The sequence below is a fragment of the Lynx rufus genome, unplaced genomic scaffold (genome assembly GCF_022079265.1).
Source record: "Lynx rufus isolate CCGP_SWC_20201006 ecotype Redwood Valley unplaced genomic scaffold, mLynRuf1.p SCAF_7, whole genome shotgun sequence".
Lineage (NCBI taxonomy): Eukaryota > Metazoa > Chordata > Mammalia > Carnivora > Felidae > Lynx > Lynx rufus.
The window spans coordinates 128,015,787-128,040,911 of record NW_025814889.1 but is presented as its reverse complement, the minus strand read 5'-3'; the positions used below and the strand labels follow the sequence as shown (position 1 = coordinate 128,040,911).

Genomic DNA, 25,125 nt, shown 5'->3' with positions numbered 1-25,125 from the left:
TCCTCTGAAGCAGGCATTCTTATTTCCTTGTATCGGATTGGAAAATCGAGGTTCATGCACATCAAGTTGTTTAGGGGACAGAGTCGAGAGGAAGCAGAGGTGAAATTTGCTTTGTTCCTCTGCCCATCAGCACTGCTCAGCGTCTGCTCAGTATGTTAAACCTATTTGCCTTACTGAGTAGTCCCTCTTCAAGCCTCTCCGTGTGGTCCAGCCAGGACCGCAGCTTCTTCTCTGGGCTGCGTCGTCCGACCCATCCTACCCTTCTGCCTCAGCCTGCGACCACCTGTAGTCCCCAGCTTCCATTCTTGTTTCTCGTTTCCCCTTCCCGCACAGAGACTCCATTTTCATCCAGCCTTCCTAGTTCGTAAGGTGGCCATTTTGTGAAATCCAAACCCAGATTTCTTTTGTGACTTGAGGTGCACATGCGACGTACCTTCATGTGCATCGATCCATCGGTTCTGGGCTTGACCATGAACTACAGGGTGGTTTCTGTGACAGCCCTTTTGTAGATGAGGGGCTGTCTCCATGGTATTAATAGGCAACTTAGCACAGGCCAGCCGCTGATGGCAGCCGGTGTGTGGGTGGGTCTGCTTCTCCCCTCTCTCCCATGCAGCGTAATCCTGAGGATGACAGGGAAAAGGACTTGTGAGACTATCATCCCCTCCTGGAAATACCAAACAAGGGGGGAGCACAGAGGGAGCTTCAACTCCTTCAAGAGAACATGACAAGCTGTTTGGCCCTTAGACAAAGAAGAGGGGAATATATTTCTCCATCCTAAAGTCCACATTAATAGGGCTTTTATAAATGATTTGCTGTAGACAGAATGTGAAGATTATTGAGAATGTCATCATCATGATTTCCATTCTTGAAGCAAAGGGCAGCGATTGAATACTAAGTACCTGCCAGGCACTGTGGCACTCAGGAAGAATAATAAGTCATGCTCCCTGCCAGCCCAGAAATTCACATTCCATTGCTGCCAGGTGCAGGCATGTAAATAAATAACTACAAGAGTGTGCAATGAGTCCTCCATAGAGTTAAGTGCAAGAATTCTATGGAGCATTGAAGAAGGGCCCAGCAACAGCCCTAGGTGTTACATTAAGAATGCTTACAGGGGCGCCTGGGTGGCTCGGTCGGTTAAGCGTCCGACTTCGGCTCAGGTCATGATCTCACAGACCGTAAGTTTGAGCCCTGCATCGGGCTCTGGGCTGATGGCTCAGAGTCTGGAGACTGCTTCCCGTTCGGTGTCTCCCTCTCTGTCTGCCCCTCCCCCGTTCATGCTCTGTCTCTCTCTGTCTCAAAAATAAACATTAAAAAAAAATTTAATAAAAAAAAAAAAAAGAATGCTTACAGTGAGAATCAGAAAACCCAGTATGCAGGAGGTTTAAACTAAACCCCCTATATTGGGGGAGTTTAATTTCTTAGCTAAGAATACTGCAGTAGATACAGACATTGGTTTGTGGATAGCAGTGCGTTGAGCTCTTTCTCATAGTCACAGGATGGCTATCATGGTTCCAGTCATCACATCTCTGTTTACTGCAGAAAGGTGAGTGGGGTGGGAGGAGAATGGCACTTTAACTGAAACTTATTATTAGGAAATCAAATATATGCTTCCCCGTGTATCTTTTTGGGCAATCCTGAATCATATGGCCCACCTTGGCTGCAAGGGGGTCTGGGAAATCAGAGAACAGGATCATCATGTTTAGCTTAGATCTTAAATGGATCATGATCCATTCACAGGAGCTGGCAGTTGCAACTACAGAGTTAGTGTTCTGTCAGGAATGAAGAATGGGTTGGAGAGACAGACCTACTGGGAGAGAACCTTCTGCCACAAGCGGTCAGGCAGAGATTTACAGAAGAGACATGCATTTGAACTCAGCCCTTCAGGACAAGCAGGTCTTTGCGTGAAAGAGAAGAAGTAAGGACTTCTGGGGAGGGGGCTAGAGCATATGCAAAGGCACCAAGTCATGAAAGACAGGCTCAAGAAATACCAGGAAATTCTTTTAGCCTGGAGATAAGAGCAGGAATTGTAAGTGGGAACCATTTTGCAATAGGCTTAACTACCAGGCCAAGGAGGGTAGGGGTTATTCTGTGAGTCATAGAAAATCAGGGGAGGTCTTGAGACACATACCCACTTGCCAGATACCCCTTATCCCCGTAAACTTGGAAGACATAAGGCCCATGTTCTTGCTCACCTGGCACTTGCATGCAGGCTCTGATGTCTTAGCATTTTGGTACCATGCGTTATTTTTATGAACCCTCTGGGTTCTGAGTGCTTCAGAAGCTGAATTTTTGAGCTCTTTCCATAGCCTTGTCCTTGTTTTGAGGTCTCATTTCTACCTTTAAAATGCCTTTTCCTTGATGGGCGATAGAGTCTCCTGTTTCTCCTTTAAACAAGTTGACTTCGGCTGTCTTCCCAGATGATGTTTAAGTTTCCCGGACAGTAATCAATTTCTGTCAATTTCTCTAGCTCACTCCAGGCTGACTCCAGGTCTGCACATACACTCAGCCTTTACAGACATTTCAGACCCAAGCAGATCACGCCCACGGGGCCCCTCGGTGCCTGGCAGCTTCTGCAGCCCACCTGGCCTGCAACCTGGGTACCTCCTTCTCTGCTTCCTTCCAAGCTGGAGGTTCAGCCCCTGTATCTGAGAAGCCCTAAACCATCCTTCGGCCTCAGTATCCCAGGGATGGGTGAGGTCCCTGTGCTTGGAAGGGGAAAGTAGGCTTCTTTTATGATCCTATAATTTTTCAGTAAAACTCACATTCATTGCTGTGAATGGAGTCATTTGATGATTATAGACATGAGAGAAATGAGAGAGGAATCCCTAATGTCTCTCTCCCTCAGGTTCAAATCCTGACTCTCCTGTTTCCTAGCCATGTAACTTAGGGCAATTCGCTGGATTTTCCTCACCTGTAAGATGGGATAAGGAGACGATCACTTGTAGTGTTGAATGCACGTGTTAAGTGAGCTATGACAGCAAAGTATTCAGAGCAGTGCCATGGCACGTTTGCAAGCCTCCCGTATATGTTAGCCGCTGATACTGAGTATTCTTGCCACGCCAATGTGCCTCAGTGAGTGGAGTAAGTTATGATGGGTTTTTACCACAAGTCTTGGGAGACTCACACGCACTTACCAGCAACTTGCAAAAATCTATTTTTGGGACACATTCTCCAGTGTCACTCCATCTCATGTGTGAAAACTTGTCACCAAATGTCATCTACACCGCCAGCTTGCTGCCCCCAAGCCAGCAATGATGGGTGATTCTGTCCCTCAAGGGACCAGGAAATGACATTTCTCAGTCGTCAGACAAGCGCTGATCAAAATTACCAGCAATACTAATCCTGAGTCAGATTTTCAGAGGCAGGCATATGGTTTAGTGGAAGGAACAGTGCCCCAGGAGACAGATCCTGGGCACAAATTCTCCCTCTGCTGTGTGGCTCTGGACAAGTCACTTTCTCCCTCTGGGCCTTTGTTTCATTATTATAGCTCAGGAACCATCAATAACCGCCTGTCTTTAACATGTCTTTAAGAGTACACATCATACCTGTAATTTAAAATGGACAGCTATGTAATATCTGCCTCTCTCTCTCTCAGTTGTAAGTTCCAGAAAGAGAGTCATGATCTCTTGTGTTCATCTCTGCATTCACGGCCCCTCTCAGTGCCTGGCACACAGTCAGTGCTCATTTTTAATATATATTGAATAAATGAATGATGTGAGAGAAAGAAAAAGATTTGGGAGCACGACAGACCTGATTTTGCATTAGGATTGGTTACTTACTGAGTGACTCTGTGTTAGGCTCAGCCTCAGAATTATCATCTGCAAAGATGGGGATAATAGAAATAACTTTATCAAGTTGTTTTGAGGGTTGGATGTGAAAACGTCACACATGCACACACACGCCAACCGTGGCCTAATGTCTAGGGTATGATGGGTATTAGATAAACATAGCTATCATTTACTTCTCTGGAGCCTAGCACAGGGGAAGGGAGTATGCTGTGTCTAGCTGATTAAAAACTAAGGAGAAAAAGGTAAATCCGAATATGCATTAAGTTTCTCCCCGTTGAAGAGGCTCAAGTTTTTTGAGTCAGATGCACATCCCTCAGCCTTCCTGCTGGCTTAGCACTTGGCAAGCACCAGGATCTTTGGGTGAGCTTCCCTGTCACAGGCCACCCAGGTGGCAAAGGGTTTCCCAGAATCCCCTTGGCCTGCCAGTGTCGCCACCGTCTTCTCCCTCTAACTTTGGCTAATTTTTATAGAACACCAGTCACCAGTATTTACCTGGATGCAACAGGCAGACCTAACTCACTCTGCAGACACAGAACAGAGTGAGGCATGATGGGTTAAGAGGTGGCCTGGAGTGGGTCGGGGGCATCTGGAGACCTGGGTCCTCATTGTAGCCTTGACTGAGTCCATACTCACCACGTGATCTTGGGCAAGCCACCTCCTCCATAAGCCTCACTGTCCTTGTCTGCAAAGCTCTCAGCCCACAGCGCCGTGTGTGATAGCAGTTAGGAAGATGGGGTTCGGGTTTAGAGCTGGCTTCGTGTCTCAGCTCTGCCACTTACCCGCTGTGAGACACGGGCAAGTCAAGTACCATCTCTGTAAAATGGACACTAGGACCCAAATGGGCTTATTTGGGGGATGTGATGACGCAGTGTCTCCAAAGTGCCTGGCAGATTTGTGCATCGAGAGTGAAGATTTGTTTGGGGACACAGAGGCTAGCCCTGATTTTTACTTAGTGTAAGTTTCTCCCTGTTGAGGAAGTTCAGGTTTCCTGAGTCAGATGCATATCCATCAGCCTTCCTGCTGCCTCAGCACTTGGCACACACCAAAATGTCTTGCAGCAAAGACATGATCCCCACAGGGTGTGAGTGACACCAGCTCGTATGCAATTATTTTAATGCGTGGCCCAGGACCTTCTCCTGCCCGGGTTGTGTGTTCTCAGGGGAGAGCCTTCCCTCTCCTTCCCTCTTGCATCCTTCAGAAGGCACAGGAAGAGAATGCATTGTGCACACTCCTGCTTCCCTGAAATGCAAGTGCCACCAAGTGGCCTCATTCCAGGAAGGGTCTGCTGGCCGTTTTGCACTGTCCTGAATGCTAAATACTCTCTTCCTGACTTACTGCTCCAGTGGACTTCAGGCTGGCAGGAGGAGAAGGGAGGGCAGGATGCCAGTAGGCAGGCTGCTGCCACCGTCTTTGAGGAGAGAAGAGAACCCACATAAGGTGGGCCCACCCCGGCCTATAGGCACTAGGCCAGGTAGGCATCTGTTTAAACCTCTTAGCTACTCTGTGGAGTCAGGGTTACTGATTCCCACCTTGCACACGAGGAAACTGAGGTCCCAAGAAACAAAACGAGCCGCCCTGGGACACACACAGCTAATGAGGAGTGTAGCTGAGATTCAAACCCAGGCTGGCCTGACATCCCGGGTTCTTGCTCTGCCATCACCCCATTCTGGTCATGGGAGGGCAGGGGGTGTGGTTTGCACCAGTCAGGTCTCCTGTTGTTCCCTTTGCCTTGAGAGAGGGACTTGGTCTTGCAGAGTATTTGCCCAGCCAGCCTCAAGGGCTGTGGCTGCCATACCTCCAGAGGACCCTGAGAGAGCGGGCAGGGGGAAGTAGGCCTTCCAGACCTCTCTAAATGGCAGCCTGTTGAGGCTGATGCAGAAAGAATGTGGTTAAAGGAGGAAGCCAGGAAAAGACTGAGCTCTGACACCCCATTCCCTTCCTCTGTCTCAGTGTCAGCTCTGCTGGTCCCCCCACCACGTGAGGCGAGTTGGAGAAAGGTGAGAGCTAGTTTATTTCTTCTGCGATGTGACAAGGCATCAACGGGGAAGTTTTTACAACCTGGCTTCTCCTGTTCTCTGCCCTGTGGACAGAAGAACGTGGGCTTTGGAATCAGGTTTATTCAGACTTAGGTTTGAATCCCGGCTCCCATGTTTACCAACTCTGTGGCCTTGGGCAAGTCACTTCTCCAGTTTCTTCTTTACAATTGCATTCCTGAGATGCCTGGGTGGCTCAGTCAGTTAAGCATCTAGGAATCTTGGTTTCTGCTCAGGTTATGATCTTGAGGTTTGTGGGTCCCAGCCCCGCATCGGGCTCTGCACTGACAGCATGGGGCCTGGTTGGGATTCTTTCTCTCTCTCTCTCTCTCTCTCTCTCTCTCTCACTCAGATAGATTTAAAAAAACATTTAAAATTGCATTCCTTGTTCAGGTCACCATAAGGATTAAAAGACGACAAATACAAAGCTGATGGTGAGGGGTCCCCCCTGCCAAGAGCATGAGCTGTGCCTGCTGGGAAATTCTCCTAACTGGCGTCACTTGCTGCCCGTCCACCCTGCCACTCATGTCTTGTCCAGTATAGTCAGAGGATCCTACTCAAACATGGAGTTAGTAATTTCCTCCTCTGTAAAATCTCCAGTGCCACAGCTGAGTTCTGAGCCTTCATGGAGCCAGGCTCTCCCTGCACCCTGCTCACCTCTGCAGCCTCATCTCCCACCCACCCCACCCAGAACCTGGGCTCCGGCTGCAGCACGTGACTTCTCATTTCCCACTGGTCTTCCCTCTGGCTGGACTGTGCCACCACCATCCCCTCCGTGCCCGCCCCTGCCTCCCAGGAAACTCTGCTTCATCTTTCAGGCCCCAGCAGGTGCACCTCTGGAGCTCCTCTTCTAGAGCTTCCATTCTCCACGCCCCTCCCTCCATGGTCACATTATGAGTCCTGTTTGTGGATGCCTCTCCCGCCCACCGCCAGCCAACCAAGGGCGAGCACTGTCAGTAGGGGGCGCTGCCCCTCTCCCAACCTGGTACAGGGTTGGCACTTACTAGCCAGCCTTTATTGAGCGCTCACACTTGGCCAGACACTCCTTACATGCTTTACATGTATTAACGAGTTGAAGGCAGCTCTGAGACGGAGCATCCCTCAGTCCGGCTGGAGGCAGGAACCATACCAAATATTTAAACAGAGAATTTAATTTTTAAAAAATGACAACTACACATAAAGTGTTGATTTGGTAAACTAAGTAAAAATAGAAACTCGCAGGAAACCATTACCACCCCCCGGGGCTGAAGGAACAGAGGGAGAGGTGGGGGGATTCTTACAGCTTGGGGCTGGAACCCAGACCTGGGCTGGGGAAAGCAGGCAGCTCCAGGGCAGACGAGGAAACTTGTTCTCAGTGTTGGGGAAACTGCAGAATGATTCTAGCTGCTGCTAAAGGGAGGACGTGCCACTGCCACCTTGAAGAAAGGAGGGGGGTGGGGCGCCCTGGTGGTTCAGTCGGTTGAGCGTTGGAGTTCGGCTCAGGTCATGATCTCACGGTTTGTGGGTTCAAGCCCCGCGTCAGGCTCTGTGCTGACAGCTCCACGCCTGGAGCCTGCTTCAGATCCTGTGTCTCCCTCTCCCTCTGCCCCTCCCCTGCTCATGCTTTGTCTCCCTCTCAAAAATAAACATTGAAGAAAAAAATGAAAATAAAAATAAAGGAGGTAGGGTGATGCTTGCAGAAACAGGAAGCAACAGGAGGGCCACATTCCTTTTTCCTTCTCCCAGATTGTCAGTCAGTCTCCCTGTCACGGCCCCTGCTGGCAGCATCTAATGGGAGGCGACTGGCAAGGCAGAAATAGGGTTTGCAAAGTCCCTGCCTCAGCATCACAAAGCAAGCTTGGAGCTGAGAGACAGAAGCTAAAATGCTGGCACGGGCGGCAGCTGTTGCTCTCCCCATTTCACAGATATGGAAATTGAGGCACAGAGAGAGTAAGTCACTTGTCCAAGATGAAGGAGCTACCTAGACCAGAGCCAGGATTTGAACCCAGGCAGTCTGGCCTTTGCGCCCTTCCTCTTCAGCACTGTACCATAAATGGTGAGTGAGTGAGTGAGTGAGTGAGTGGACAAGCCACCAACACTGCTTAGCCCGGTGCCCAGCCGAGTCTTTGCACAGTCCTCCTGGCCTGACGGCCCCTTGTCGCCCGGGCAGGTCATTCACTGGAACTCCCCCAAGAAGCTGCGGGTGAAGAACAAGCACGTGGAGTTTTTCCGCAACCTCTACCTGACCTTCCTGGAGTACGACGGGAACCTCCTGAGACGAGAGCTGTTCGGCTGCCCCAGTGAAGCTGATGTCAACAGTGAAAACGTAAGTGGCTCGTGGGGCCTGGGGGTGCAGGGCAGGGCCCCCGAGATACACAAGCCACCACCCTTGCCCCAGGCGGTGGGGGAGGCAGGTGAGTCAGCACATCCCTGCCATGCTCCCCACTGCGGGTGTAGAAGGGCCGTGCCGGCCCAGACGGGGTGAGGTCGGAAGTGAGTGTCCAAGCAGAGGAATCAGGACGAGCCGAGCACCAGTGAAACAACAGATGCCGTGTCTCTCCATAGCCAGGAAACTCTGACATCCTTGTGGACCTGGCAGCCACAGGGGAGACCCTGGCTTCAGTGGTCAGTGCCCGGGGGGCATCAAAGATTTGCACAAGTAGCTGGCTCCTTTAGGGTTAACAGAGGTGAAGAGAGTGTTAGGTACATGGCATGGCTAACACCTCTACTTTCCTGTCTCTTCACTGTTTATAATCGTTTATATGTTCTGTCTCCTTTGATGTTTGTAGAAACCCTCTCCCCGCCCCCCATCAGAGTCGAGAAGTTGAGGCACAGAGAGGTTAAGCAGGTTGCGCACAGCAAGCAAGGGGCGAAGTTGACAGTGACTTGAAGTTCTGGGGAGCAGGAAGGGGGGAAGCAGCAAGCTGTCATGGAAAAAGCAGGGCATGTAGGGTCAGGCCGACCTGGGTTTGGCTTTAACCCCTTCCAGTTACCAAGTATGTGACCTTCCCAAAGAGCAAAAGGTAACAAGAATTGTTGGGGATGAGGAGGAACCAGGACGGTTGGTTGAACGTACAATGCTGTGGCCGCTGTGGGAATCAGTATGGCAGTTCCTCAAGAAATTGCAAATAGAACTGTCCCATGACCCCGTAATCCCACTCTGGGATGTGTCCAAAAGAATTGAAATCAGGATCAGGATCTCCAGGCAGTGTCTGCATTGCCATGGTCGCTGTGGTATTACTCTTGACGGCCAGAGGTGGAAATGACCTACCTGCCCGTCGACAGACGAGTGAATAGAATGTAGTGTATATATATGATAGAGTATCGTCCAGCCTTCAAAAATAAGAGGAAATGTTAGCATTCGTGACAACGTAGGTGAACCAGGCAGATATGATGCCAGGTGAAGGAAGTCAGTCCCAGAAGGATAAATACTGCATGATGCCTCATGTATGTAGATGCATCTAAAATAGTAAAAGCTGGAGATGTAGACCACAGAATGGTGGTTACCAGGGGGCAGGGGGAGGGGCCGTGGGGAGCCATTGTTCAGTGGGTGTAAAGTTAGTTGCACGGCATGAATGAGTCCCAGAGACTTGCTGTACAATGTAGTGCTTACAGTTAACAGAGTATTGGGCACTCAAACGTTTTAAGAGGGTAGACCTCATGTTACGTGTTCTTAACACACACATACACATACACACGCACTCAAAATCTAAGAAGGTTTTGGGGGTGATAGATTTGTTTATTACCTTGATTGTAGTGAAAATACATGAATGAATGTAGTGTATGTCCAAAGTCACCAAATTGTCATCATTATGTATAATTTTCTGTCTGTCAATTATACTTCAGTAAAGCTGGGGGGGCAGGGGTGGGAGGGCAAAGGAAGTACACTCCAGGTGGGGGAAATAGCCAGTGCAAAAGCCCTGGGGTAGGGCCAGGCCCACAAGAGGACCTGAAGGATGGCCAGAGTGGCCAGGGGCTGGAGGGGGAGGAGGAGAACACGAGAAGCCGAGCAGCAAGAAGGCAGGAGGCAGATTGGAAGGATGCTGTAGGCAGGCTAAAGAGTCAGGATTTTATTTTGTTACTATTATTGTTATCGTTTATATTCTTATCTTGGATATCATGAGAATTCTTTTAGGCTCCCAGTGGCAGGGGAGGGTGTGTGTGGAAGGTCTGGAGGATGCGCTCGGCTGGACCTTTATCAGGACAACTGGTCCCAAGGCCCCCCTGCCCTCTAGTATTTGACCCCTGAGTCACAGTGGACTCCCCTCAAGCTCTGGCTCTCCTCTGCATCACCCCATGCCTTTGTCAGTGTCTGCCCTTCCCTACCACTGGCAGTAGAGGAAAGAAGACCATTAAGCACTTGAACTCTGGCTTGGATTCTGGGAAGCACTTAGAGGTTTCGACAGACACCGTGTTCTGGTTTTTCCTTCCACTCTCTAATCAGTATTTGCCATCATTGTCAATATCTAAGTGCCCATTCGGCACTTTTGTCCCCAAATACTAAATGGAAACTGTTCTCTTGCCTTTGTTTCTTCCTGCATAGAAGAGGCTCAAATAAAAAGCCTTGCAGGATGAAGCCATCGGTTAGCTGTCCCTATCAGTGAGTTCCCCAGGTGCGCTCTTCTGTGTTTTAGGAGGTGAGACTCCCTTTATAAATGACCCACCTGGTTCTCCTACCACCAGCTTCCCCCGGAGGGTCATCAGGGTGCGGAAGTCGTCAGTGGTCCTTCTCAGAATCTGTAGCCGCATTTATTTGCTCGACAAGCAGGTGTGAATGCCAGCCATCTGCCAGACCATGCAGGACACCGGGGTTGAACTCAGAGGCTGGCCCAGTCCCTGTACGTTAAGTCACTTGCTGTGCAACAAGTGTTAGTGCTGCCAAGGGGGTGGTCTCTCCGAGTAGAGGGAGGGCCACAAAGGAGAGAACAGCCCTCTCGATTGCTCACTGCAGCTGTTGTCCCAAACACTCTGCCCTTGACTGTGCACTAGCCACACCCACCTCATTCTGCTCCTTCTGCTCCAATCTCCTTCCCATGGCAGGGCCTTTGTGCTCGCTTCCTTCTGCCTGGAACACCCTGCCCCCAGGTGCCCAAGTGTCTCAGATGTGGCGTCCTCAGAAACCCCTTGACCTGCCCCTAACCTCAAGTAATGCTTCAAGTCACTGTCTGTGATGTGCTCCATTTTCCTTTCATCTGAGCACATGCTACTGTCCACAATTAGTTGGTTCATACAGTTGTTTCGTTTTTCTTCTTCTTCTTTTTTCCCTAATAGAAGACCAGAATATAAGACCTTTAGAGACTTTGTCTTGTTCCTCTCTTGGGACTCCTTCCTCTAGCAGAGAAGCAAGGACCTCATAAGCACTTAACAAATATTTATGGAATACCTGAACAAATAAGAGAGATGAAGGAAGTCCCAGGTAAAGGACAGAGCGGATAAAAAAGCAGGGCACTCACAGAGAACGTGCTGGCAGCTGGTATCCTGGAGCACAGACGTGTTGACAGTGATGAAGAATGAAACCGATTAGAGGGACCTTGGCTGCGCTTAGGAGTTTTGACTGACCTGTCAGTAGCGAAGACCCACTAAAGGGCTTTAATCAAGGTCACATTTATATTTGAGAGAAATCGCTCCATATAGAGAATACAATAAGAGGGACAGGCTGGAGGCTGGGAGGCCAGTTAGACCATTGCCACATCCCAGGCAAAAGTGGAGGTGGGGCTCTGACCTAGGGCAGCAGCAGCAGGGACAGAGGGAACAGCTCAGAACGGGGAACTCTAAGTCAATAGGACAGGTTCCTGTGCCCTGCAGCTGCCAGGTTCCTCTGGCTGAGCCCGCCCCCAGCGGCAGGGGCGGGGGCAAGGAGAGAGGCTGTAACATTGTGTCCCTGGAAAGGCGTCCCTGTAGGGAGTTCCAGCCCTGGCCCTCTAGCATGTCAAGTGTCACCGGCAAACACAACTAGAAGGAAAGGGTAAGATCTTGGACGTGGGCCGAAGCCAGATACTCCCAGCTCTGTGGGAAGAGGTCATTAGTAGAGCTTTGACAAGTGCAGTCTTGAAGAAATGAAGTCGGGAACCTCTTCATGGGACTGCAGGTCCCAGAGGGGAGAGGGCTCCAAAGAGAGTATCTGCTGGGCAGATAGTTGTTCAAACAGTCACCGGCCACAGGACTAGTGATCCAGGGGGAGTGTTGCAAATCGCAGCCTGTTCTAGTGAGGGATGCGGACACGCAGGGGTCGTTCTTCAGTGTGAGAAGTGACAGAGCAAGGTTGTGCTTCGATAGTACACGAGAAGGCCATTCCATACACTACAGGAGAGCAGGTGCATCAAGGAAACCTTCCTGGAGGAGGTAAGAGTTGAAGGCCAAAAAAGGAGGAATGAGGGGGTACAGAGAGTAGACCTGGTGGGAAGGAGGGAACAGCACAGGCAGTGGAGACCAGAGGTGAACACAACAGGGCACATGTAAAGGAAGGCAATGTGAGAACATAAAAAGCCACACGAATTCACTATTATTTCTTCACCGGGGCGGTGATGAGAAGACAGTGGGCTCCCTCATCACAGATCACTCATTCAGCGGACATATGACTCAGAGAATTCATGCGAGGCCTCCGAACCTCAGTTCACCATCAGACAAGTGGGGACAGTGATGCCTTTGTCACAGTGTTTTATGCATAATTTATGTTAAATCACCAAAAACAGGACTCAGCACCAGGAACACAGCATTCACTGAGGTGCATTTTTTCACCAATTGCGATTCCAAATCCCTCTGATACTGAGTCCAAATCTGTTGTTCCACAAATGGTTTTCAGATTTTATGAACATTCTTCCCGGGCAGGCCTGGCAGAGAGAGGAACACAGCGTTGCTTAGAGCCCTTGCTGTAAAACATAGCAGGGGACTATCACCTTTGCTCTGGGCCAAACAATCCCAAATGGATTTCCCACCAGGTAGGAGATTCTGGGTGAGAAGGAGAGCCCATTTGGCTGACTTTGCTGCCAAAGAGTAAATACATTCAGAACCCAATGTGATGGAAGGAGCAGACCCCCATTTTAGACTGTGTTTGAGGTTCTTGCTTGAGGACAAGGTGGTTTGGTTTGAAGAGCAGGTTCCATCTGTGGTTTAGATGAACAGCCGATGGGACACACGGTCTCTCCTGTCCCATAACATCTCTCCCTGGAACCAATAATTTATGTAATGCAGTAAGCATTCAGTGGGCATTGGTTGTTATCTGAAGGCCCAGTGGAGTCCAGAATTCTTTACCTTAGCATTTCCGTCCCTTTTCCTCAGCAACCCCGTCCCTCAAGTGTATCCAGGAAACCCTGGGGCTCCTCAGAACACAGTTGGATGATCACAGATACGCCCCACCCCTAATCCATGCAAAAATCCTTCTACAGCAACTCTAACAGGCTTGCATCTGGCCTCTGTTGGAATCCTCCCAAAGACAGGGAGCTCATCACCTACAACAGCTTACTCCACTGTTGGAAAGCTCCAGATGCTAACCTGTTCTTCCTTATGTTGAGTGTAGCCTTCCCTTCTGAGTCCTGTCCTCTAGAGCAATGAAAATAGGGATACACCCCTGTTGTCCCTGACAGCCTACCAGATAGGGTGGCGTGTTTCCATACATTGGTGATTCAGAAACCGGCAACTCTCCCTAAGCATTGCATTTGTAAAGTGATGTTTTATCATCAAGACTGCCTTGTTCTACCTAAGGGAATTTTCCAGATAAAGGAAGCTCACCTTTTCAAATGCAGAACCATTAGAATACAGGTGTGTTCATCAGTTTGGATGGCAATCTTCCTAAAGTACACGTGCTTCCTTTAATAACTAAAGTATACTAACCTCAGTTTACAATTTTCAGTGACTAAGGCGGCACTGACTAGACTGAGGAGGCAGGAATTGGCCAGAGGAAGGAGGATGCTGTTTATCCTGGCAGGAAATGGCCTCAGACTCTCCTGCTTATTCTGCAAATTCTTTTCTGACAGCTGTCACTTTGAGTTTATCAGCTTCAGAACAACCTTTTCTGGGCTCACCTCCCCGTTCATCCTTCCCCTGGCAGCTGAAGGAAAAAAAGTAAAAACAATTATATGTAAGTCAGAAAGACCCTAGTAAAAGAATCACACATTACTGTGTGAGAAGTTAAATTATGAAACATAGCAAACATCCACAATGTGCCAAAAAAAGAAAAAACAACAAAAAACTGGACACTGATGAGTTTTCACCTTTATGTGGAATTGTAAGTCAATGGACATTGCAGACTTGGAGCTTCCTTAGCACATGTCCACAGCAGACATCACTAATCAATGACCCCTCTCTTTGTACTTGGGCTCAGCCCCATCCCCAGCATCCTCGCCAGGACAGCGCTTCAGGAAACCAGCACCGGTCTCCAAGTGATGACATAAGAGATGCTGGAGCCTGTTGAGTCTCCCTGTGCCAGGCATTAGTCACTCTAGTGTCTCCTAAATGGGGACAGCTCTCTGTGTGGCTTCAAGACTTTTATCTGCTTTTTCTAGCAGCCTCTGCCAATTGGGGGTTTCCTGCAGAAAGGGAAATGCAGCTTTAATCTTCACTGCAGTCGAGGGAGGTAGGCTTTATGAGTCACATTTCACAGATAAGGAAAGCAAAGCTCAGAAGGGATGAGTTACTTGCTCAAAGTCAAACAGCTCCTAAGTGGTGGGGCCATGATTGGAAACCAGGTCTGTCTTACTCAGGAGTGATGAACTGGGGCCGTGATTCCCATGTGGATGGAGCTCCGTATAGAAAATGAACATAATGAGAACTGCAGGTTATTCGGTGACTGTCCTCATGGTTTTTACTTATCACCACTTCTTACTCTTAGGCGAACCCTGCAAGGTCGTTACTGTCTCCATTTCTGGAGAAGGAGGTAGCGGGTCCGAGGAATCAAATCATGCAACAGGTTGATGGCAGCGCTGGAACCTGTATGCAGCTTGACCCACAGCCGAGTGGCCCTTCTACAAGTATTTAAAACACTCCCTGATCTACAAGTGTAGTACCTGCCCTCTACCCCGGCATCCCTGTCTCCCAGGGCTCCTGCCTTTATTTTTCCCCACAGCACTTCTCACCACTAGATATATTATAATCTTGACTTTTTTATTTTGTTGATTATGTCTCTCCCCACTAGACAGGAAGCTCTGTGACTGCAAGGATTTTTGTCTGTTTCATTCATCAGTGTATCTTCATGCCCATAAACGACCGCCTGGCACCTGGTATGTGTTCAGTAAATTTTGGCAAACACATGAGCTATTATAAGTCCTTCTCTGGAAGCACCTGTGGTGTACTGGAAGGACCCCTGTGCTCGAAATCAGAACAACTGGCCTGAGGACTAGATATGGGGCTTTAGGTATAACTCTCACCTCCCACGGCCTCAGTGGTCTCACCTGTAGAATGGTCCATAATAAATAAGCCCAGCTCAGGCTGTTGTGCGGGTTGATGGGTTTAAGGTGTGTGGAGTGCTGCACATCCACAGGAGGCCAGGTTCAGCGCGCTGGCCAGAAAGCTTGTCCTGATACCTTCCCTTCCAGCTGCTCTGAGAGCGCCCCCTCACCTCTGAAAGGACAGTTTCCAGACTCAACGCCCTCATCCTACGAGGGTGGCAGGCTGCCTGTGTGGGCCACGTTCCCTCATATCAAGCCCACCAAAAAGAAAAGACCACAGCATCACCGTGGCTCAATTAGAAGTTAAAAATAAGACATATATAAGTGGATTCTATAAACACTTTACAGCATCCGTCTGCGCGACAGGGCCGGGGAACAGATGGCTCTGGAAACAGCTGTATCCCAGAGAAACCCCAGAGGAAAAACCAGAATGCATTATTGCCCTCACGTGCGAGCCGCATGTCACCAGCTCTTTGCTCACGCGGTGGGCAGAAGAGCCCTTGGGTGGATGGCACCAGGGCCCTAAGACAGGCTGCCCAAGGCCAGCCTCTGGTGGCCCTCCACGGGCATATTCCGTTCTGGAAGAGCCCGGAAGGATCACAGTGTTTGCCTGGGAGGCGGGGGCAGGGAGAAGAGGAGGAGCCATGGGGTCCTGGTGCTCAGGCGATGTGTCTGGGTGCTAGGCACGCCATGGTGGCCTATCTGCTTTGTTCCCATCCGGCTCCAACTTGCACGCATCCCTCCTTCCCACCCCAAGGCTCTGGCTGGAATCTGTCCCAATGTGCCAGGTGCTCTCCCTTCATGTGCTTTTTTTTTTTTTCCATGTGTATTTCTTTTTGAGAGAAAGAGACAGAATGTAAGCAGGGGAGGGGCAGAGAGAGAGGGAGACACAGGAGACTAAGAATCCAAAGAGGCTCCAGGCTCTGAGCCGTCAGCACAGAGCCCGACACGGGGCTCGAACCCACAAGCCATGAGATCATGACCTGAGCCGAAGTCGGCTGCTTAACCCAGTAAGCCGCTCAGGTGCCCCTCCCCTCGTGTGCTTTTGCAGCAGCTCCCTGCCTTCTTCTCCTGGACTTTTTCTCCACTGGCCAGCTCCTGGTGCCGTACCTAATAGGGCAGCTCTGGAGCAGGGTTGCCGCATGTAAAATCTTAGGAATACTAAATACGAGATTTCAGGCCATTTACTTAAACTCTTTGTGCCTCAGTTTTCCCTTCTGTTAAATGGGCATCATAACTAGTGCTGCCTGATAGGCTCAGTGAGAACTAAATATAAGAGAGCTGAGGAACTTTGGGCAGCGTGGCACACAGCACATGCCCACACACCCCCCCCCCCACACACACACTAGGTTTTGTTGGTATTTTGGATACACAGCATTGTAATTGCTAACTTGCTCATTTATTTCCCCACCCAGACCCTATGAACAGTTTAGATGTAGAAATGGGTTCATTCCCCATTCCTAGCACACAGCTTGGTGCATAATAAGCGCCTATTCATTGTGTGTGTCACATACGAATTAATGCTGATAACCTGGGTGGGAGGAGACCAGGCCTTTTCCTCATTATTTCCTCAAAGCCTGAGTTCTGGGAAGACTCCCTGAATAGGCCTAAACCCATGCCTTTCCCATCCCACAAAAACAGGAAAGTGGCGCATGGGTTTTTTTCCTTAGTAGATGTTTTGAGTTCCTGGAACTTCGTTGATTAATACACACTGCAGGCAGCCAGTGTGAGCTAGTAATCTTTCTCTACCTGTGTGGTTTAATAAAGCCTAATTGCTTCACGGAAAACCACAGGGAAGAGCCTTGAGGTAGGTTTCAGGAGACGTGCGTTAGAGCCCAACTTCTTGGAGCAAATCTCTGGGGCCCTGGTTTCCTCATCAGTCACCTGAGGGCAATAGGGCAGCCCCGCCTGTCTCATTCAGAGATTGAGAGGAACACATAAGGCCATGGGTGTCGAGGCCATAGAATATCGAAAGTAAGTTGAAAGTGTAAAGCAACATTCTGGAGTGTTATTTTACCCACCAGGTATTTCCACCTGTGCTGCCAAGGCATCCGAAAGAGAAGTGTCCTAAGAAGGAATAGACTTCTTACTTGGTCTGTTGGATTCTGTCTTCATCACTCAGTGGCTAGAAGAGGCAAGTAGGCTTGTTAGTTAAAGTAACACAAGCAATTGTAAAATGGGTTCAGCATGCTAGCTGTTTATTACTCACGAAAGTCCAAATGGATGTTTTTGATTGGCCGGTGTGTTTTTTCCAGGTTTAGGGACCCAGACTCCTTCCATCTTGTGGCTCTTCCCTCCGTGGAGCTTTGAACTCTACTGGATGCCCTTGCTCTCTCTGACAGAGGTGCATAAGTTAGCCTCGAAAGTGGTGCCCACAGTAGCCAGAACCTGCCCACATTCCACTGACCAGACTTTGCCATGCAGTTAGCTTACCTGCAGGAAGGTTGGGAACACAGCCTGGTTGTGCACCCAGGAAGAGAAGAGAACATGAATACTGATGAATGCAGAAGGTCTCTGCCACTGTGGGGAATACATGTGTTCAGTCTCCTATAGTCACATAACTATCTAGCATTAGAACTAGAAAGAGTCCCAGAGATTGATTAACAAGATATTGTAGTGACTTGATTACTTACAAGGACTCAAAGGAAGTACACCTGGAGGTAATATCCCAGCTCCGTCCACTCACTGTGTGACCTTGAACAAGTGGCTATACCCTTCAGATGATGAATGCTTTCATCTGTAAACAGGCAGATAGCTGTCCCTAACCCATGGAGTCTGTGTGAGTATTAAAAGAGAAAGTGTCTGCAAAGCTCCCAGCACGTTTGCTGACCCTAGTGAGCATTTGATCCTTGAGAGCTCTTTTATGAAGCCCAAACTCTTGGTCTTATGACTCGGGGAAATGACTTGGTCAAGGTCACATAGAAAATGGATGTCAGAGAGATTAGGTCTCAGTTTCTGGTTATCCCCATAACCTCTCTCTCTCTAGTTTTGCCTGACTTTGAACAGAAGGCCATTAGGCCAGAGCCACGGACGCACTTGCAACCCCTCTGAATTCTCAGGAATGACCAGCCGTCATCTCTGACAGCTCAGAGGTCAATCCAGGCCTCTGTCTTTAAGGATGGGAAGAAATAAATGCAAAGTGCTTAAAGGGCCATTTTCCCTTGAGTCCAAATCTCCCTGTGCCTCAGCTGGCTGCCCAAAGAAGCAATTTAGCAAATGCATTTTATCTCAGGAGAAATCTGTCTTTTGTTTCTGTGACTTGCTTGTCAGGAGCCCCCTGCTCCTTCCCCCGTGGCCAGAGTACGGAGTGCGGCGCATTCAGCCCCTGTTAATGAAAGCCCTCCCTCCAGCCCAGCATCTCCCTGGAGAAATTATGCCTACCCTGGGTGAAAAAGAGGTAGTTTTAAGCAGTTTTTAAGCTGTTCCAGTCTTCCCCTTGAGATAACATCAACCATGCAGTCAGCACTAAGAATTCCTAGATTAGAATTTGGAAAGGTACATAATGGAATCATAATAACATTGCTTAGGTTTTGTGTAGCACTTTACAGTTTATAAAGCACTTTTACGTGCATTAGTTCCTTTGAGAAAATTGCAGGGAATTTGTTAAATACAGAAAAGTATAAAGAAGCTAATAAAATTCACCTGTGAATCCACCAGTCGAGAGAAAAGCTTTAGTTAACATTGTAGTGTGTTCCCTTTGGTCTGTTTTCTGTGTGGCTTTTTGTTTGTCTTTTTGCTGTATTGGGATCGTACTGCATACGCATTTTTGTGGCCTGCTTTTTCATGGAGGATTGTGTCTTCCACCATCTCCCTTGATCCTTGTATCTATCCCCTGGAAGAGGAGTCACCACACTGCGAAGATGTCCCTGTTGTGAGGTCTGAAGACTGGATTCTCAGTCTGGACTGCTCCTTAGCTGTGTAACTGGCAGATAACTGAAACCCTCTGAGCCTCAGTTTCCTCCTTGGTAAAACGGATGTGTGCTGAAGGATTAAATTAATAAAACAATCCACCTGAAAACATTTAGCACCGCACCTGGCCCAGAGCAGGTGTTTCACTCCTGTTAGCTGAGCAAAGGTACAGACCACCATGTTGATAATGAATAGAACATTAAAGCTCAAGGAAGGCAACAGTATTCCCTAGACCCTACCCCTTAAGCCACAGGTGACCTAGGGATGGATGCCACTGAACCACATTGTTGTTACTATGAAGTTCACAGAGGCTACTTATCCCTCAGGACTATTGGTAGACCCTCCCAACTTGGTCAGACCATGCTTTGAGAGTTCTGGAAGCGTCACTGGTCACTGTTCCCTTTTTTAACCTGAGTACATGGCTATGAGTACATCTAGTAGAGACTATGTGAACATTCAGGATGCTCTAGATGTTCTAGGTACAGGAAATTCAGAGATGAATGGGCTACAGCCCCTGCCTGGAGGAGCCATTTACCTTGGGATGGTTTTTGCCCCTAACTCAAGGGTATGTGCCTGCATAAGTAAAGAGAAACCCCTATACACCCATGCATTTCTTATGTTCTGCCCATTAATTTCCTTTCTCACATGATCAAAATAACCTTCTCTTTTTAAAGCTCATCAAAGACGCTTTTCTCCATGCACACGTGTGTGGCCACCCTTACACACATGTCCACACCTATCCTCACATGCGACCCCACACCTGTCTTCACTGAACTGGAAGCCATGCACTCCTGTCAACACATTAAAAAACACCACACAAATCAACCCCCACCCCCGCCCCAAACAACCCTGCTTTTGCAAAGAACTTTGCAGATGTATATTCTCTGAAAGGGAATAATTGCTTGTGTTCTTTTGCAGTGTGGGTGGGAGAGGAGGAGGATATGAATTGGTTAAGTTTCCTCTTGGGGGGTGACACTGTGGTTTCTACGTATATTTGGGTTCCTCAAGGAGGAGGAGGTAGGGACTGTGTTTGACAGAAGTGCTATCCAGGCTCACCCAGCCCCTGCCTCCCCTGCCCTCCCTGTACTGTCTCCTTCAGGTGGTGGTTGAGGATGGAAAGAATCCACCCACGTGTCTCCCTTTCCTAACTGTGATAACAACCTTGGTAATAGACAGCGTTGGCTGTGTCTTTACTTCCCTCCAAACACTGCACTCTGCATATGCAGGATCTCTTGGAGTCCTCCTACAGCCCCCTGGGGTAGTTACTATTATCAACCCCATTTTACAGTTGAGGAAGTGGAAGCTCAGAAGGGTTAAGCAGCTCACCCAAGATTGTAGAGGCGGGAGTGGGATAGAATCAGTAGCCTCGGCCACTGTGCTGCATCTGCTTCTTGACCCAAGGCTGAGTGAGCATCCTTCCCGGAGAGGCAGCTTGGTGGCAGACCCCGGTTCGGCCTCCCTGAGTGACCTCAAGATCTCGAAACTGCTTTTCATCTGTCAGATGAGGCTGTACATGCCTCATTGGAGGGCTCCAAGGGATCACATGCACCCACCACCTTGCAGAGAGCCTGGTGCATGCTTGTTTGCTGTCCAAAACGTTTTCAGCCATTACAGACCCTTGAACTGCAAATATAGGAGCAAATAAAGGGCTTAAGAAGGATCACCTTCTATGTATAGCATTAGAGGATATGGAAGGAAAATTAGAAGGACAAGCCTTAATGCACAATGATTACAGTGTATGTGCAGCAAACATTTCTCATGTGTGCAGCACATGAATATTAAGCACCTGTCATGCAATGGGCACAGTGCTAAGGGCAATGGTAAAGTGTCACCATGGTCCCACGGAAGTTACCCTTGATTAATTTCGGTTCAAACTAATGAGTGCTTTAGCAGAGTTATGAATCAAGTGCTCTTGGGGCACAGAGAAGTGGACCCAGCTCTACCTGGCAGGGCCAGCTAGGGTCTCACAGACAAAGTGTCCTCCATTTCCATCCCCCAAAAAGCTTCTCTCCTGCTTCTGCCCAGTCCATCTACTCTGCCCCCACACGTCCACTGATCTAATTTCTATCCCTGCTGAAGTTCTTTTACTTTTCATTGTAAATCTTTGTCAGTGAAGTAGACACAGTCACGCTTGCCTGGGAGGGACATGGTGGGATTGGCATGACATGGTTGTGTGTCAGGCAATTGTGCATCCTCAGACAAATCTGGATATTGTGCGTCTGCATCTATCAATGTTAGATGCTAAGTCTTTGGTTCCCTATTGGCAGGTCAGCCTGCTCTTACACACTGGATTTGGAAGGCAAGTAGAGCTAAGAACTTCTACAGGCAGATTAAGAGAGCACGGCTTCCTGAGAGTTAGAAAGAAGAAAGAAGAGTGGATGCCAAGACTCTGATTAAACTTGGATAGAATGAAAGAAACAGATTTTTAAATTTTGTTTGGGGTTGGTTTTGCTTTTCTCTCACAATAGCTGGTATAGAGCTCTAGGCGGGAGAAAAGCATCAGCTCACACAAAGGCACTGCTGCATTTGGATTTCAGTACATTCTGCCCTGTTATCTGAAATTGTTGTACTAGGTCATCTACCAAAACATTTTTCCGTTTATAAGAAGTTTGTGGTTGCTTATATGTTTGTTGATGATAACCACCATCATTCTCAGCTGAGAGAGGCTTGTTTCTCAGATCGTGAGATCTTCATGGCCTTCATTTCTTCATCATGGCCTTTATAAAATTAAATTGCCAAGGAAACTAAAAACAGTGATCCTGTCTTTCTATGTGTGACCCATCAACAATGTCTAATGAGTAACCACCTCAGGCAAGGGCAGGCTCCTGGCTCCTTGGGGCTTCCCTTCCTGGTCCCATACCCCTTTCTTGTATCTTTCAGCTCCAGAAGCAGCTCTCTGAGCTGGATGAGGATGACCTGTGTTATGAGTTCCGGCGAGAACGATTCACTGTCCACCGAACCCACCTGTACTTCTTACACTATGAGTATGAGCCCGCTTCAGACAACACGGATGTCACCCTGGTCGCTCAGCTCTCCATGGACAGGTATGCAGATGGGCCCTGCCTTCCCCACAGGGCCCTCCCTGCAGCTCTATACCCAGTCATACGGAGAAGGGAGAGATGGCTTCACAGGCTTAGGCTCAGGTCACAGCCCTCTCCAGCCCTGAAACCCAAGGGCTCTTGTCTTCCAGTGAGGATGGTGGTTTTGAGGATAGAGTAAGAAGAACAGTGCTCTACTCAGACTATCTCAAGGAAGAAGGGGTGTGTTATAGGGAAACACATATTCTGGAACCACTGTCGCTGCTGGAAAGCAATTGCTGTTCCTTTTCCTTAGTGGATTGATGCAGCAAACATCCATCAACCCCTTATCAGGAAGTACTGACATGATTCCACCCTTATGTGGCTTACACTCTAATGCACTGATTCTCAACCTTGGCTGGGGACAAATTGAATCATGTGGGGAGCTCTTAAATTCACCTTCAAGCTCTGTTGCACACCATTTAAGTAAGAATATTTGTGTGGTAGAGACCTTGCATTGTTTTAAGTTTGAGATGTGCAGCCAGGGTTGAGAATGTGGGGATAGTGGTATAAATAGCAACAAATAGTTGAGTAAAATGATTATAATTGTGATACGTGCTTGGAAGGAAAAGAGATTGATAATAACTATGATAAGAGAGGGACCTTCTTTAGGTAATGTGGTCAGGGGAAATCTTTATAAGGACGGGACATTTCTGCAGGGATCTAAAGGATGAGAAAAGGAGGCAGGTATGTGGGTTGCTGAAACAAAAACGTTTCCAGGTGGATAAAATAGCGAGTGTAAAGGCCCTGTGGTGAGAAGGGTCTTGCAACATTCAAAAATGTGATAGAAGAGCAGTGGCTGAAGCCTAGCAGGAAAGTGGCATGAGAGTAAGATTATAGAGCATTAGAAACTCACAAAATATTCAGATTTTATCCTAAGGGTGGTGAGAACTTAGTGAAGACATTTATACCAAGTTATATGATCCAGGTTAGGTTTTTGAAAATCTCTCTCTCTGGCTGCCAGGAGGTATATGGTTTCAGAGTCCTGAGGTCACGCATTCAAGGCTATACTTTTCTTTGCCTGGGTGTCCTATGTGTCTCCTTCCCACCTCGAGTGATCAGCTTTCTCTTTGATTTACACATGGCCCACAGTGGCTCCCTAGCCCCAGCCTCCTTCATATCGTCCCCCCTTACCTCCCACAGTTGGGAAGGGAATTTGATTGGCTCACTCTGTCTTTGAGTCACCTTGGAGATGCCTGTCCAGCCTATGGATGAGATTCCATGAGGTTGTTTTCAGTATTAAAGGAGTTAATGCCTGTTTTCAGGATTAAAGGAGTTAAAACAGTACTTGGCACACTTGTTAGGTGTTCAATAAATGTCAGTTGTTATTAGTTGGGACTGATTGAAGACTGTACAAGCCAATGAAGGGGTAAGCACTCAGACATGAGAAGGTTCACACATAGTCCAAGGAGTGAGTGAGCGGAACCTGGCATCGAGAGACATCTGGAATGAGTCGAGTTCAGTGTGGCTTATGGAAGCAGGCTCCTCACTGTGGGAGTGCCACTGTGTGTTGGTGAATGCTTGCTTGTGGAATTAAGTGGCTCCATTGGTTGGGTGTTTCCTGGAGATGCACAGGCTCAGGGCTCCTGTGCAGAAATACACAGAACTTGCTGAGCATAACAGGTGGCAGGTAGAGATGAACTGGGACTCAAGAGGAGAGCACAGAGGTCCTTGTACCAGCTCTGTCCTGACCTACCGTGTGACCTCAAGCAAGATTTTCCCTTCCTATGGCCTCAGTTTCCTAATCTCCAAAACTCGTGTGACCACTCAGCAAATATTGTGTCGGCATCTACTCCTGTGTTGTACCAGGCTTTTGTGAAGCTGGGGATATTTATGAGAAGACCCCATGTTTGCCTTCAAGGAGTGTATAGCGTATTCATGGCTCAGACGGTGTGTATGTTATCTATTGTTGTAGAACGAACAACCACAGATGGAGCAGCTTAAACAGATACTTAGTATCTTCCAGTTTGGGAGATCAGGAGTCTGGATACGGGCTGGCAGGGTCCCCTATTTGGCTCTCAGGACTGCAATCCAGGTGTTGGCTGGGGCTGTGATCTCATGGGAGTCTGGGTCCACTTCCCAGCTCATTTGGCTTTTGGCAGAACTCAGTGCTAGGACTGAGGTCCCCATTTCCTTGCTGGCTTTTGGGTTGAGGTCCTTCTGAGCAATAAAAGGCCACCCCTAGGTCTTAGCCTTGTGGTTTTCTCACAGCCTGGCAGCTTACGTCTTTCAAGCCAGCAGGAGACTCTGCAGTCTGTTATATCACGTAATCCATGGGAACAATATTCCATCCCTTTCTCTGGGTTTGGCTCACATTCAAGGGAGGAGGTTATACAGGTCTATATGTCAGGGGGGCAGGAGTTGGGGAGCCCAGCTTAGAATTCATCCTTAGAATTCTCACTATAGAGAAGATGCTGTGAGAGGAGCCCCCATCCCAGCCTGGGAGCAGAGAAAAGAAGAGACAGGGAGTGCATCCGAAGGGAGGTGTTGCCTACATTGAGCTGGAAGCTGAGTAGGTGGGCAGGAGAAAGCGCACAGGGAAAGAAGGAGGCTTCCCGAGGTGGAGCTAAGCGTATTCATGGGACAAAGAGGACCCCAGGCCCATGGGGAACACGCAGGCTCAAGTGTGGTTAGAGTTTCGGGGGTTGGTGAGGAAGAGGAGATCAGATGAACATGGCCAGGTAGGATTACAGAGGGTGTTAGGGATGCCAGGGCCAGTGCCCCCTGCCCCTGCTCAACCCTGTCAAGCTCCCTGTGAGGCTCCATAAGGGCCTGACCAAGACCTGAGCCCCAGAGTCACCCCTAAACTTCTCTGTCCCTTGAGCTCCTCACCCAGCCTTCGGTTGGGGTATGCACAATCTCCCCTCACCAGGCAGCACTTTAGTGAGTGACATGGCCATTCCAGTCTCCTCATTTCTTTTTCCTTTTCCTCTATGCCATTTAAAATGAAAATAAA

The 25,125-nt window shown here is 48.7% G+C and overlaps 1 protein-coding gene across 2 annotated transcripts in view; it reads left to right on the top strand.

Annotated features, from left to right (window-relative positions):
- Positions 1-25,125, top strand: part of LARGE1 (LARGE xylosyl- and glucuronyltransferase 1) — a 398,411-nt gene that overhangs the window by 334,283 nt on the left and 39,003 nt on the right. The window contains exons 9-10 of one of the 2 annotated variants that reach the window (XM_047066746.1): positions 7,971-8,126; positions 21,973-22,136. In XM_047066746.1, the coding sequence (XP_046922702.1) occupies positions 7,971-8,126; positions 21,973-22,136 (320 nt within the window). The remainder of the gene's footprint in view (positions 1-7,970; positions 8,127-21,972; positions 22,137-25,125) is intronic. The other variant, XM_047066747.1, reaches the window with a different exon arrangement.